The sequence below is a fragment of the Erpetoichthys calabaricus genome, chromosome 1, assembly GCF_900747795.2.
Source record: "Erpetoichthys calabaricus chromosome 1, fErpCal1.3, whole genome shotgun sequence".
Taxonomy (NCBI): domain Eukaryota; kingdom Metazoa; phylum Chordata; class Cladistia; order Polypteriformes; family Polypteridae; genus Erpetoichthys; species Erpetoichthys calabaricus.
The window spans coordinates 320427489-320443120 of NC_041394.2; the positions used below are offsets into that span (position 1 = coordinate 320427489).

General features: G+C 38.6%; 1 protein-coding gene across 4 annotated transcripts in view; it reads left to right on the forward strand.

Moving 5' to 3' along the window:
- Nucleotides 1–15632, forward strand: part of nap1l1 (nucleosome assembly protein 1-like 1) — a 119617-nt gene that overhangs the window by 46829 nt on the left and 57156 nt on the right. For all 4 annotated transcript variants that reach the window (XM_028818315.2, XM_028818297.2, XM_051919611.1 and 1 more), the window contains exon 3: nucleotides 14160–14248. In XM_028818315.2, coding sequence (XP_028674148.1) covers nucleotides 14160–14248 — 89 coding nt within the window. The remainder of the gene's footprint in view (nucleotides 1–14159; nucleotides 14249–15632) is intronic.

The window sequence follows — 15632 nt, forward strand, 5'->3', positions numbered from 1 at the left end:
ATAAACATATGGTTTTTACTTCGCGGATTTTCACCTTTCGCGGGGGGTTCTGGAACGCAACCCCCGCGATGGAGGAGGGATTACTATACACCTAAACCGTTCAAGGAGATGCCAAAACAGTGTCCATTCAACCTAAACAAATTTTGGCATGCAATTTGAAAATTGTCGTACTCAAAATTGTAGAATGAAACCAGTGACATTTGATCGAGCAGTCCTCATATGAAACTGAGTGGGTAATTTTGAAGGTACTCTTAAGTTGAAACTGGAAGAACATTGCTTAGAAAATTTAACACAGGGAAAACTTGCAGCAGACTGTGTCTGGGACAGAACTCTTGAACTGTAAACCTGCACACTACAGCACTTACAAATGAAGTGTACCATCAAGTCCTTCAGCAAACTGGTTGTTCTCAGTAGGATCGAAAATGTGATCAGTCTCTGACTCGGTCCTCCTATTCCATATCAGTAGGATTTCCTCAACTGTGTGTTCTCTTTTTGAAGAATACATTTGCCTAATTCAAACTTCCAAGTCTTTTTGCAATAACCAAACAATCCCCATACACTAGCGTACTTGTGAGTAATGGTGCATAAATATGAGCTGCCACACAAAAATGTTGCTGCCTTTTAAGCACAGCAGTGATGTGTAATATTAATGATCAATAGTAGAAATATACTTCATTGGAATGCTCTAAACCTCTGCTATTCAGTTATGATCAGCCATTCATTGTATATGACTTGATGAATATGGTATCTTTGATAAAATCAGATTCACTCAGTTGTAATGCAGTGCTCACCTTGTCAAATACATGTGTAAATCACATTTCACTAATGAGAGAGCAGACTGCATAAATTTATTTATTCAAAAGAAAACACCTTTTGGTATTTAAAAACAAAAAAATAAATCATTGCTTTTGATAGTTGTGGGATTATTGCAATGTACACAAACAACTCTAAAATAGATAAGTGTGGTTAATATACATATGCATTCTACACTATACACTATAACTGATCATTTTCTCCTTTCATTCAATGCCAAACTTACCTTTTCTATTCCTAAGCTTCCATGTCTCATAGCCTTTCGTAACATTAAGAATATTAACTTGAATTTGCTGTCTTCTAGAATTGATTCTCAAGTGGACTTTTATAATTTTTCACTCCCATAGAACTGTTCTCATAACACTTGTCTTAATGGTATTCTTAATTCTCTTGCTCTGCTAAAAACCAGATGTTTCTTATTCTGCCCCCTGGTTTACGCCTGAACTTCGGCTTCTGAAAGCTAAGGGCAGGCAACTTGAAAGGCTGTTTAAAAAATCCGGACTCTTTGTCCACAAAGAGATGTATAAAAATTAGGGATGCACAGATATGGGAATTTTGGGCTGATATCCGATAATATCTATATACTTATCTGCCGATACCGATGCTGCTATACATATTTATAAGATACAGAGAAAAATGAGACTTGATCTGTCTGAACAAGAATTACAGACAAAGTGAACATTCATTTATTTGTATAACAATTTTGCACACCACATTCAATCATTAAAAACAAATGATATCTGCCACATTTGGCTGGCTACCTGTTGGTTATATGGGAAACAGTTTTGCAGATTGTTGCTTTAAATAACTCTCTTCTCTTTCTTTTTGATGGAACAAATACAACAAATTCAACAATAATCGAAAAAATGAAAACTGGAAAAAATGGTAAAATGTACAATGACAATGAAATAAGCAGTACCACTTAAGAATAACAACTTTTGCAGATTATTTACAATCATTAAAATGGCTTCTGCTCAACCACATTTGGCTGGCTATCTGATCCTTTGTTTTACAGTCTGCAGTATTAAATACCCCATAACTTTTTTTTTTTTTTTTCTTTTTGATGGAATAAATCTAACCAATCTATAATTTTAAACAGAAAAGCGTAAAACGGTAAAGAAATAAATAACTTTTTTTCTGGAGGCTTATCATTCTTTGCTATTTTTTATGCATGATGGGGAGGTTTTTCTTAACGAACAAGAGCATCTCTGCCTTGTCGCAGGAAATTCTGTTTCTTTTTGGTGATCACATTAGAAGCCAAACTGAATAATCTCTCGCTGTCCACACTAGTACATGGGGCTGACAGGAACTTGCATGCCACTTTGGCAATGGTAGGAAACCGACTCCAGTTGTTGTTCCAGTATTTCAGTGGATTTTCATTCCTCGGGATTGGTGCTTCAGAAAGAAATCCCTGCACCTGCCGAGTAGCATGCATACATACTGTATACAGTATATTATATTCTGTGTCATCTTTCATATGTAAAAGATATACAGTGGAACCTCGAGATACGATCACCTCTGTATACGAGAAATTCAAAATACGAGGAAAGTATGAGCGAAAAATTCAGATCTAAATGCGAGCATTGGCTCGCGTAACGAGCCACGAGCCAGACTGTGGGTATAGCTCGCGGCTTAGCGAGGGGGCGTGGTAGCAGTTGCGAGCCGCGATCTGCGGTGTCTGCGTTTCTCACTTAAGTGCACAGGTGGGAAACTGCCCACATCCATGATTGTTCCTGTGGCTGATGGGCTGCAGCTGCCATGTCCTCCCCGCATATACAGAGAAGCGTGAGCCGGTTAAGGGGGAGAAGAAGTAAAAGAAAAGAGAGGAGAGAGAACGGAGGTTGCGGCAGGCAGGCAGGCGTATGAAGTCGGTGCGGGAGAGCAAGCGAGTGCAGGCTCGCGTGTAGCTGAACAGGCGAGCCAAACAGCTGAAACAGGACGGTGTAGAGAAGGTCAGCTGCATTAACAGTGTCTCGCCTGTTGCAGAAGCCCGCAGGTGAGACGCTAACAGAGAAGAAGCACCGGGGATTGTCATCTGTTTTTTAAAGACTGCATCCTTTTGACGTTTTCACCTTGTGTTAAAGGATTGTTATTCTTGTGTATTTTAAATCTCCACTTCACAACTGTTTTAAGGATTATTTATTTAAAGATTTATTGAATGGTCTACTGCACTTTGGACACCTGTTTTGATTCTTTTAATAATCAGTTATATTTTTTACCAGTGTTATTTATTAAAGGTAGACTACAGTATATATAATTTATCAGTGTTATTTGTTAGGAAAATTGATTTTTATGTTAATATATTTGGGGTGCGGAACGGATTAACTGGATTTCCATTATTTTCAATGGGGAAGTTTGTTCTAGATACGAGAAATTCGCTATACAAGCTCAGTGCTGGAACGAATTAAACTCGTATCTAGAGGTTCCACTGTATCTGCATTTTGGCTTTTACCAGGGCTATCAGATTAAGATTGGAATCCTTACAATAAAAATAAGTAAATGGCATTTGAATTGAATGCATGACTGTATTGTATTTGCTGTTTTTTTGAAACATTTTATTATTTTGCTTTTCGCCGTAGATTAGGGGTGCCCACACTTTATCAGCTTGCGAGCTACTTTTAAAATGACCAGGTTGAAATGATCTACCTACAAGAAAAATATGTATATACTGTATAGGTATATACTGTGTGTGTGTGTATATATCATTTTTATTGTAGGTAGATCATTTCGGTCTGTTGTGGACCATCTATCTGTGATTCAGTCGTTTGCATTTTGTTCGATGCAAGTTCCATCTGAGCTTGCAACATTTTGAGTGCCTGTGATTTTACATCTGCATCGAAGTAGCGGTCTTTGTATCTCGGGTCTACAATAGTGGCAACACAATACATGGATTCTGTGTAAATCTCAATGAAACGATTGTTTACAGTCTCCAAGAGAGCGCCTTTACTGGTTTTGACTCCGAAGTCAGTATGAGCGCTTTTAGTCAACAGTCGTTTTAAAGCATTAACTGAGGGAATGACGTTAGAAGCCAAGGCTTCAGACTGGCAATTTTCTTTTGTCAGTTTAAGTGGAGCAAGGAGTGTGATTTTATGTTCTCTATCAAACCCCACTGATTAGGCGCTAGAGTTGCAGGTAACTCAATCGGAGGCATAAGCCCCAATGGCTCTTTTCTGCTCCAGCAAGCTTTACAGCATATAGAATGTGCTGTTCCATCTAGTCGAAACGTCTTGCTGAAGCATTTTCTGCTACATATCAAGTTCAGTTTGTATAGTTTTGAGACGCGAGTTGCCTAATTGTGAATGCTTAAAGTGACCGACTATTTTTCTGCCGATCGCTATTGTATCTGAGACGCTGCACTGGCATAGTCCACGGCAAGCTGTAAAGTATGAGCCATACATGGCAAACTTGGGATCCCGCATTCCTCCATAGCCTTTGCAACGTCATGTGCATTGTCTCGTAATACTACATGAACATTCTCTTTGGGTATTTTCCATGTTTCAAACATTCTTTTAAACGCCACAGAGTGCGCAGCACCCGTGTGTGATCCGGAGCATTCTTGGACGTGCAAGATTGCTTTCTGCAATTCAAACTTGCGGTCGATCCACTGAGCAGTTAATCTAAGCATACTAATAGCACTCATATCAGATGTCCATATATCAGTGGTAAAGCTTATGGCTGTGACATCTTCAGCAAGGAGTTCGTGCACATGACTTTCCACAATCTTATGTAACTCTGGAAGCGCTATCTGGTAACGGGGCTTAAGATGCTCAAGCAGCCTTCAAAATCCCGTATCTTCTACAACAGAAAATGGCTGATCGTCCAGAGCAATAAATTCCATCACTTTTGCAGTAATTGTTTGAGCTTTAGGGTTATCTTTATCAAATTTCTTTGATTTTTCAAGTAACTGATCAACACGTTGAGCAACTGCAGTTTTTGATTTTGTGTGCGGTGGCGCAGGATTCTCCTTTTGCTCTGAGGAATTCTGTATATTTGTCAGGAGGATGGCGTGTCTTCAAGTGTGTAATTAAGTTGGTGGTATTGACATTTCGCACTTTGGTCCCTCCGTGTAAAACATTAGTTGAACAAGTGTTGCAAATGGCATATTTTATGTCACTGTCACTCACTTTGAAAAACTTTCACACCACAGACATTTTCGCACAGTAGCGCAGCGTCGCCTAAACGTCTGGCACATCCGGAACACAGTGAATGTGTCAACAATATCGGTTCGAATAATCGGTCCAATTTAGTCATTGGTCCGATGCCGATAAAATTATTTTAACCCATTATCTGCCGATACAGATATAAATCCGATATTATCGTACATTCCTAATAAAAATCTACTTCATTACAAGGATTGTATAGCCCAAAGCAAATCTAATTATTACACTCCGTTAATTACTTTTAATACAGGTAACACCAAGTCTGTTTTCTTTACTTAATAATGTTACACAACCTCCAGACTCTTTACCATCTGGCCTTTACTCAACTGCTTTCTGTAATTCTCATGTCTTTTTTTCAATGAGAAAATCCAAAGGATACATCAGCACCTTGGTCCAGATTCTCTCTGTATTCCTTCTGAACTACACTCACCTATTCACTCTTTTTCTCTTCTTTCCAGCTTCCCACTTCCTGTGAAATCTGATCTCATCTGCAAATCCAAGTCCTCTACTTGTCAGCTGGAACCCCCTGCCTACAGTTCTGGTTAAAGCCTGCCTCCCCTCTCTAGTCCCTCTCATTTCTGCCATCATTCACTCTTCTCTTACTACTGGTATTCCCTCATCTTTTAAAACTGCTGCTATAACCCCAATACTAAAAAAAAAAAAAAAAAAAAAAAAAACCTGGTGCTGATCCTACTAATTTCAATAATTTTCGCCCTATTTCTAACTTGCCCTTTATCTCCAAAATTCTTGAAAAAATAGTAGCTATCCAACTTCATACCCACTTATCTCACAATAATCTATATGAAAAGTTCCAGTCTGGTTTTCGCCCTCTTCATAGTACAGAAACGGCACTTGTTAAAATTACCAATGACCTCCTTATGGCTGCTGACTCTGGTATAATCACTATTCTCATCCTCCTTGATCTGAGTGTGGCCTTTGATACTATTTGTCATACCACTCTCCTTAATAGATTATCTTTGATTGGCATTACACTCACTCCACTTGATTGGTTTAGATCCTACCTCTCAGGCCGCACTCAGTTCATACAGTTTAAAACCTTCACATCCCAACCCACCGCTGTTACTTCTGGTGTGCCCCAGGGCTCTGTCCTGGGGCCTCTTCTTTTTATTATTTACCTTCTTCCCCTTGGCAATATTTTTCACAAATATAACATTAATTTTCACTGTTATGCTGATGACACCCAGCTCTACCTTGCATGTAAACCCACCTCCTCTTTTCCACCACCCTTGCTTATTGACTGCATTTCTGAAATTAAATCCTGGTTTTCTTCGAATTTTCTTAAACAGTGACAAAACTGAGGTTCTCCTCATTGGTTCAAAATCATCATTATCCAAAACCAATAATCTTTTATTATTGATAACTGTTGTTTCCCCATCATCTCAGGTCAAGAGTCTGGGTGTCATCCTCAACAGTACTCTTTCCAATGTCACATTAATAACATCACCCGGTCTGCTTACTTCCGCCTATGTAATATTAATCGCATTCGCCCCTCCCTCACTCCTCATACCACTGCCATTCTTGTTCATAGTCTTGTCACTTCTCGGCTGGACAACTGCAATTCACTCCTCTTTGGTCTCCCTAATAAATCTCTTCATAAGCTTCAGTTAGTCCAGAATTCTGCAGCACGTATCATCACTCGAACCCTTCTATTCACCATATTACTCTGGTCCTGCAGCAGCTTCATTGGCTCCTGATCAAGTTTCGTACTGATTAAGATTCTGCTATTAACATTTAAGGCCTTCCATAACCTCACCCCTCCATATTTGTCTGACCTTCATGTTGCCATTCCATCCCGTAACCTTAGATCCTCTTCCTCCCGCCCGTCTAACCACCATGGGGAGCAGAGCTTTCAGCCATTCTGCTCCCAAGCTCTGGAATTCATTACCTGCAGAGCTCTGAAACATCAAATCATATTCATTTTTCAAATGCAAACTTAAAACGCATTTGTTTAAAATGGCTTTTTCTTTTTCCTTCAGATTATAGTGGTTTGGTTTTAATTTTTAGATTTTCTGATGTTTTAAGTTGTTTATAATTGTCTTTTATTTATTTATATTTGTTTGTTCGGTGTCCTTGAGTTCTCTGAAAGGCGCTTTGTGTAAATAAAATGTATTATTATTAATTTCTCCTAGTAAGCGTACAGTTTCTTTCTGTCACTGCAACCACCACCAAGTGAGCACAGCAAAAGATGAGGCTTCCTCCTGTCCTAGCTTCCTGTTTTCATCAGCTCTTCATTCCAGTAAAACCACATGGCGCTGTATGGTAAAGTGTGTTTAGGGGTCTGTGGTAGTGAGCATGTTTTTAGTTGAATGTGGAACCTGAGTAGAGACTGGAAATTCAGAAACTGGAAGGAGGATCTAAAAAACTAGAGAGCAGAGTTTGCTGGCAAGTGAGTGTGAGAGACTAGGATTAACCAGGCAAGAAATGAAGAGGACAGGAGGCATAGTAGTTTGGAGTTGCCCAGCTTGGAGCAAGTGGATAGCACTCATGGGACAAGTTCGCTCCTGTTGAGTATCGGAGAGGTAGGGACAACCAAAGGGCTTTGAAAATCGACTTCGGATGACCGGTTTACTGCACATTCTGGTGTCAACTCCTGGATGAGCATGTACCAGATGGGTGAGCTGAGGCTGAGAAATTTTAGGGAGACCCCAAGGCATCCAAGATAGAAATTCCCATTTTAATCTTAGTTATAGGACTTATTTTTACATTTAGGATTGTGTTTAATCTCCAATGGGCACTCCATAAATAGTATTTATTTTTTGAAGAGCTGGTTTTTGCAATGCACTTTGTTTACTGTTGATGCTATTTTGAATGAAAGGAGTTAGCACTTTGCAGTATCTCTTTCATTGTGTGTGTGTGTGTGTGTGTGTGTGTGTGTGTGTGTGTGTGTGTGTGTGTGTGTGTGTGTTCTGTCCTCATTGCCCTGTCTATCCAAATACACCAACAAATTTTCTTTTGCATCTTTTACATTTACAGGTGTTTAGGTTTTCTACAAATTTGTCATAAGAGTGAGATAGACCTTAAACCGGGTTTCTCAGTTTTGCAAGAGCTACCTTTAACCAAACTCAAGAAAAACTCTAATATTTAATGTCTGGGCAAAGACTAAGCTGAAGCGGCTTCTCAAATAGACATCTGAATTGTAAACCATAACTCATTTTATGTTAAATCTCAAAATTGCTTCATAGATCATAAGTATCTGGTGAAAATGTTAAGTTTGAACCAGGAACTGCCTATTTAACTCGCCAGCTCCTCCTAGGATGCAAATGCTTCAATTGGCTTTAGCCCCTGGCTTTTCTACTGCAGAATACTATTCAACTCTCTGGAACAGACCAGTTCATAAAGTTGATAGACACCCCATTAAATATTACCTTGCATATCTCTCCACACCTTGGCTGCCAATACTCTGCAATATTGTAATCCCTCATCTCCCTCTCAGAGAAACCAATCTTGGAAATTATTGGTACATAGCCTGCAATTCCACTCCATGAAGATGTATCATTTCATCTACCTCTTGTTGTTTAATCCAGATGAGCTGGTTTGGCTAGATTCTATACCATTAGATTGGCTTCAGTCAAGCATGATGTAACAAGTGTGACTAGGCAACAGTCTTGAATAAACATCTTGTCACTAGTCCAACCACTTGTCTGCCTGGGTTTAATCTTTCTTATGCAAAAGTGTACTCGGTTTATAAACATGATGTTGGACAGAACCCACTTTGTATATGTATCATATAAATGTTGTGGTGTTTTTATGTGTTAAAAATATAACCTTTCTGTAATATTGGATAATGCATTGACATGTAATGATGTGTTGTTGCAGGTGCTGTGTGCTTGCTGTTTAGTTATAACAGTAATGTAGAAGTGGATGCAAGGCTGAAACAATTGTCAGTTTGTTTTTGAAAACATGAACTGCAAAATATGCATTTGAAATAAACTGTCGCACCTTGTCAAAATGACTGCCATTGGGAGAGCTGATAACTAAGAGCTACTGGTGATACAGATTTCAATACTCAAAACACCCAAATCCTCAAACCTCCCCAACACCAGCACAAGTACGTGGATGCACAGCATCTACCTTCTGACGGCTCATCTAAATGAATAACTAAAGGAAGTTAATATTGCCTAATTTAAAATGAAAACATGTCATGCCAGAGTAACTAGCATTTTCACATGGTTTATCCATAGACAGTGTGTATCTGAACTCTTCTTGTTGCTGTTAAGTCCTATAGTGATGCATAGTCAAAAGTAGCAAAAAGAGCATATCAGACAGAGCCACTTCTCAAATGTGTGGTGCCAAGTAGCTGTAGTGGTGGGGGTGTCTCTCTGTTGCTGTGCTCATTGCAATGTAAAAATTGTATTATGCTTGTTACCTTGTGCTAATAAGCTTCTGAATTAATAACAGTAATTTACATTTATTTTTTCTCTCTGTGAAGTTGTTTCTTTTGCTCGTTCCCTGAAAACCCGGTGGTAGTTTTTATGGAGATCCCTGTGGGTTAGCAGTCCAGACGAAAATTCACTTCAAAGATCCAGTGACTCCTAAAAGAGAAAAGAAAAAAAAATGGGAGCCAATAGCTTTGATTTAGGTGCCAAATAATCAAATATGTAGAATGTCTGTCTGTCTGTCTGCCTAATTCTTTTCCGTCTCCTGTGCAATGCATGCATTCTTACTGCTTTTGTGTCTTCATGATTGGGTTAACTGAATCTGTTTTTCAGTGTCTGTACAGTCTTTAAGAACAGTGTAGTTTACTCTGGCTTGGGGTCTTTGTCATTCACCATCAGAATGTCAGTGTCTGAGGGCCATCCAGTGTAGTTTGGTTTTCTTTTACTCTTGAGTGACGTTTGACACACAGCTCAGGAAACTTGCTCAAGCGATGGGCCTTCTGTATGGATTATGAATAAATCCTCCAAGGTGGAGAAACTGAGTTTCTCTCTTTTAGATTTTTATTCCATTCTGTAGTGAAAAGCCATGTTAACATTGAACTGCTCTCAAGGTGTAGAATATTGGGGAAATCTGTGCAGCAAAACTCTTGTCAGTAAGACGTCCCACATACTGTTTGTTGTAAGACTTGCCTGAGAATTGGCCTTTAATCAGTGTTTTTAGCAATCGCCATTCTGTTTCTACAGCCTTGACATCACATTAACTCTTCAACAAGCCCTCTTAATACTAGTTAATGTCTGTCTTGTTTTCTCCAAATGAGGTTAAATCATCTGGCAATGAATCATGAAGTTTGAGACGTAATGAATGATCTCAGACACAAGTGAGCTTCCTTCCTGTGTATTACCCCCCATATTTTCATACTAGCTTTCCGGTTCTTTAATTCTAACCTCCTTTGTTTTCTCAACATGCAATTGAAGGTCATCTCTAAAGCTGGTGAGATTTGCGCCTTTGAGTTGGACATTCTGAAAAGTAATGTTTTGTATTGGTACTACTCACTGACTTTCCTTGCTTTTTAGTTTTCAGTGTGTCTGAGATCTGTGCATTATCCTGAGGCACCACATTTTCCTGCTAAGCAAATGATTATAGCCCAGTGTACTGCAGAGACTCCAACTTTCCATTCCTTAATGGTCTTTCTGATATCCCCTTGATTACAAGAGCACAATTATTAATAGCTGGTATAGTTTGAAGGAAAATCAAAGTATTGGGCACACATTTCTACAGCACTGCTCTAGCCATGGAAATGAGTGCCTGGTGCATGAGACAGAAGAATTTTAGCTGTCCAGTGTTCAGTTTGTAAGCAGCATGCAGGGGGCACACATTTTTACACATCTGCTGCAGCTGGGGCAATAACTGTTCCTTTTTAATAGATAGGACAAATGGGCACAGTAGAGAAGGATTTCTTAGCTCAATGTTAGCTGTCCAGTGTACTTTTTGTAAACAGAAGAGCATTTCAGCAACAAATGCTCAACTGTGGAAAATTAGTGTCCCCTAAAATGGGTGAGATGGAGAGGCATATTAAATTTAATATAGAGCCGGTCAACAATCTTTTAGAATACATTCTCAGCAATTTTAGCTATACAGTACATTGATTCTGCAAGCAGCTTACAGGAAGCTTGCATTTCTACAGCCAAGGTAAGCTGTGGAAGTGAGTGTCCCCTCTGGTAGAAGTGGTGCAGGGACACAGTAGATATGCATATGCACTAGAAGACTGCCCGATAGGCTTAATAAAGACACTGTGTGAACCATTTGAACTCCAGTGTGTCAGTTTGATCAATATTAATCTACCATGATAAACTGTGCATGTAATATACAGGAAAGTTTTATAGGATGATACCTGCTGTGAAAATGATATCTCCCCCAATTTCCTGTGGAAGTCTCTCTCCTCTCCCCCAAAACCCCATAAAAATCTGCCTGAGGAAATGTTTAAGAGAAATGCACCACGTATGGCGTGAAGGTGGATTAGTACATTTATTCTAACTATTTGTCTTTAGAATGTCTTAGTACAGAGTGTTGAGTAATGAATTAATTTTTTTGCTAAATCATATTCCTGTTTCTGTGTTAAACGTATTGGTAACAGACCATATAGTGTGCATTCAAAAATGGATGAGGTGATAACGAAAAAAAGTATCGATCCCATTTTAACAGTTTACTGTCAGCCAGTAAAAATGACATTGACATGTAATACACCTGCAGCCTTAAAGCACGGACTTCATCTCATCTCTGTGTGAGAGGAAACGGCGGGTTAGCGGCTGCATGTGTAAGTTTACTGACGGACAGGCCGGCATGCATTAAATCAAAAGAGAAGTGGTATGCAAAGATGCATGAGCACAGGGAGATCTGTGACAATCGCACCTTAGTGTGCCAGCACCAAATCTAAAGGAACAACTGAATTCCACATGGCACAGATCTTAATAATGGGGATCCTGCAAGATGGACAGATGAATTTAAGCGGTTTTACATGTCTTAGTGTTTTGACCTGTTGTCATATATTCAGGCTTCTCTTATTCTTCTGGAACAAGGGTTGCCAGCCGCTCCTTTAAATTCACTATTTGGAATACATGGCCGCCACGTCAGCCTCTCAGTTTACTTAAATATTTATAATATGTCTTGTCATTTTTGCCATGTCTTCGTCGCACCCAGCAAGTGTATAAACCAGCCTTTACGCAGCTCACGGATATCCAAGTGGGAGCCCGTACCGACGCATGTTAATGGCATATCCGCTCAGCAATAATAATTAAAATAAATAAATAAATAAATAAATAAAAATGGCCTTTTGTATCCATTACAATATAGTTTCAATGATTTCATTCACCAATGGTGAACTAAGGAGAAATGATGATCACCATTTTTGGTCGCATTTACAACCATTTTAGTCAGTCTGGAGCCATGCTGTGGGTGAATTTTACTGCTATTGACTAAGTGTTTTATTGTCCCCAACGTGATTAACCCTACAGTGGCATCACTTTTTACTTAAAACTATAGCTGCATTACTTTTGGTGCTCTCCCTTAACCCAAACAGAGAACAAAATCATAGCTGGACTTTGACCGACCTGATAATCAACAAGCTGAAGACTAGTGGTTTTGTTAACTTTTGTGTTTTTCTTAGAGAAAAGCCAAGCAAAATGACGCCTTTTATTGGCTAACTAGAAAGATTACAATATGCAAGCTTTCGAGGCAACTCAGGCCCCTTCTTCAGGCAAAACAAAAAAAAAAACACTAAATTTGCAGAACAAAGTGAAATAACAATACTTATAAGGCAAGCGAAACAAAAGTAACATTAGTTTACCTCTGACTCAAAACTGAACTATGAAAATAAACCTCAGCCAAGATAGTAATCCTGACAGATCTTGGCAGGTTTAGGGATGCTGAGAAGTACAATCAGATTGTCCTCCATCATAAAATACCATCAGGGATGCATCTGATCGGCTACAACTTCATTCTGCAGTAGGACTGCAAACGAATGTTTTCGGCCCTTGCTTTTCTGTTTTGCAGCAATTTAGTTGTAGTGCTCCTTGATCGGCTACAACTTCATTCTGCAGTAGGACTGCAAACCAATGTTTTCGGCCCTTGCTTTTCTGTTTTGCAGCAATTTAGTTGTAGTGCTCCTTTACACAGGACATTGCTCATCTACCACAATACCCCTTTTTTTTTTTTTTGTTTGTTTTTTCTCCCCCCTCTCCTTTTGCAGCAAACTTCCTGCAGTTTGAACAGAGCAGAGTGGATGTGTGTTTTACCAGTGAACAAGAGACTATTGGTATATACAGTACTAATAAACTAAACAAAACTAAACAAGTAATTGTAAAACTAAAAATAATCTAAGAAGCTGTCCTATGCAACTTGATAAGCTGCAAGAAAAGCTAAGGAATTCAGACCTTTATTTTGTCCTTTAATTTAAAACACACTGCTTTAGTTTGGACAGTGTGATTGTTCAAAATACAGCAGCTTACGCCTTTGATTAGAAAAAGAAAAGAGGTGAATTTCAGATTGCTGCTTAGTAAATAATGGGCTTTTCTTTAATTTGTACTGTTTATTTGTTGGCGGTGTCAAACAGCAGGTGTTTTGCTAAGAAACAAGTACTACATACCTAAAATGGTAGTTTTTATTTTATAATCTCTCAAGAATTAGGAATTTCTAGCTGATAGACTGAAGAAAAAAACACACCTATATAAAATATAGTGAATGTATATTTTAATAGCAAAAACCTAGTGCAGTTAATGATTTCATATGATTAAAACACAGTGCGTGTATTTATGTTTAAGTAGTGTTTTAATTGCCATTTTCTTTTATGCCATATATTATAAATATTTTTTACATTTTGGTCTGTAGTTTAATTATTAAAAAACACTGATATTGGACATAACTATTTGTCTGGTTATGCAGGAGGAGATTGCAATTTTTTAAAAGGGATAAAGAGGAACAAATCTGATCTGAATTGGCCAATCAAGTAACATGGAATTTAGTGATTGGTATTGGCCTTAAAACCTGATTGAATTAAGAGCTAGTAGTGTTAATGACAAAGGGTGCCACACCAAATACTAGTTTTGATTAGTTAAAATCATTGCTTATGGGTTTTATTCTAGTAAATGGTTTGATATTTAGACACCATATAATTTTTGTCAAGATCTTTTGCTTTATAGAATTTATTTACATGTGCCTAAGACTTTGATCATCCTTAGTGTATATTTCTCATTTTGGTGTTTTAATATGAGGTGGTTTACCATTCTGTTGTAGTAAAGAGCAAGCTGACTTGGACCCAGCTGATATGGAAGATGTTGAAGAAGTGGAAGAAGAAGAAACTGGGGAAGATGTCAACAATAAAGGTAAGGGTAGAGCTACACAGCTATTAAGTTTATTTTCCCAGTAGACAATAAGTTGAGACAATCTGATAACTTGGAGAGCAGAAGTTTAATACTTTGCATATGATTGTGAGTACATGATTGTGTGCATTTGTATACTATAGCAGTGGTAACTTGGCATATTTTGGTTATTGCAGTACAAAGGTGGGAGCTACTGCAACATGTGAATGAGCACTTAAAATAGATTTTTACTGAATTTTATGGTAGTCTGTATACTGTGCAGATTTTCAGTGTCTTGTACAGCCTGACTGTCTCTTCGAATCAATGGTTTGGTTCAGGCTTTGATTTTTGATCTATGGGTACGTTCATACCTTGTGTTTTTTGTGGTTGGGGGACGAACAATGTTTTATTAAATTATCAATTAGAAACACTTAAGTAAATCTACCATGTTCTTTCATGTTCTTTTAACATAAATTAACTATGTAACTGTAAACAATTTCCTTAAGACCTGTCTAAGTAAACCGGAATCAAATAAAATAAAAACCTAGTCAGAAATAAACAGTTGTTGGTGCACTCGCTTAACCACACATTTTTGTGGAAATGCTTCAATTAAGTTTTTTTCTTCAAGAACACCATGTCCACTTTTGCAGGTGAGAGGCTTGCTCTGTGCTTTGACAATGTCTCCAGCACATGGGGAGAGAAACCCTCTCACTGGGGTCAGATGTTGCTGGAAAGGGCAGAGATTTAAAACATGGGTCAAGTCCAGTGTTCTCATGAAGAAACTGAGCAAGTGTTAACCAGTCAGGGTATCTGAAGTCGGATGCAAAGGCAAATTTGACATCTTTCACAACTGTTGCATCAGTCACTCTGCTTCGCCAAGATTGTGCGTTTCAGTGGTTTTATTGAAACTGTTGGCATTTGTTCAGTGCACAACAGATTTGTCAGTTTTCAATGGTTTGAGAGCCTGAACCACAACATAAGCCACTTTTTTACATCATCAGACAGAGCATTTTCCTTAATGTTCCTCTTAATAATTTTCTATAAATGCTGAGAAAACAGTAGCATACTGTTCAAAGTAGGACTTGAGCATGTTATGGCTTGAGTTCCACTTAGTGGGAACATCCTGAGGAAGCTGGAGCATCTCTTGTTTTTCTTTTAGCCCTGCTGCACCACCTGTGCTATATGGGGGGGGGAAGGAACAAAAAGTCTGGCTTTTAGATGGGGGGGGGAGGGGGGAGTGATCAAACACCCATTCCATTCTGTTATGCCAGGTTAACTGTACTATAAAACATCAAGTATGTGGTTAAAATCTGCCACTTCAAATGCTTTCACAATGCTCTTGCCATTACCTGTTGTCATGGGAATAGCGGTGTTTGGTCTATCAATTTTCCATGCTTCCTATATTTCT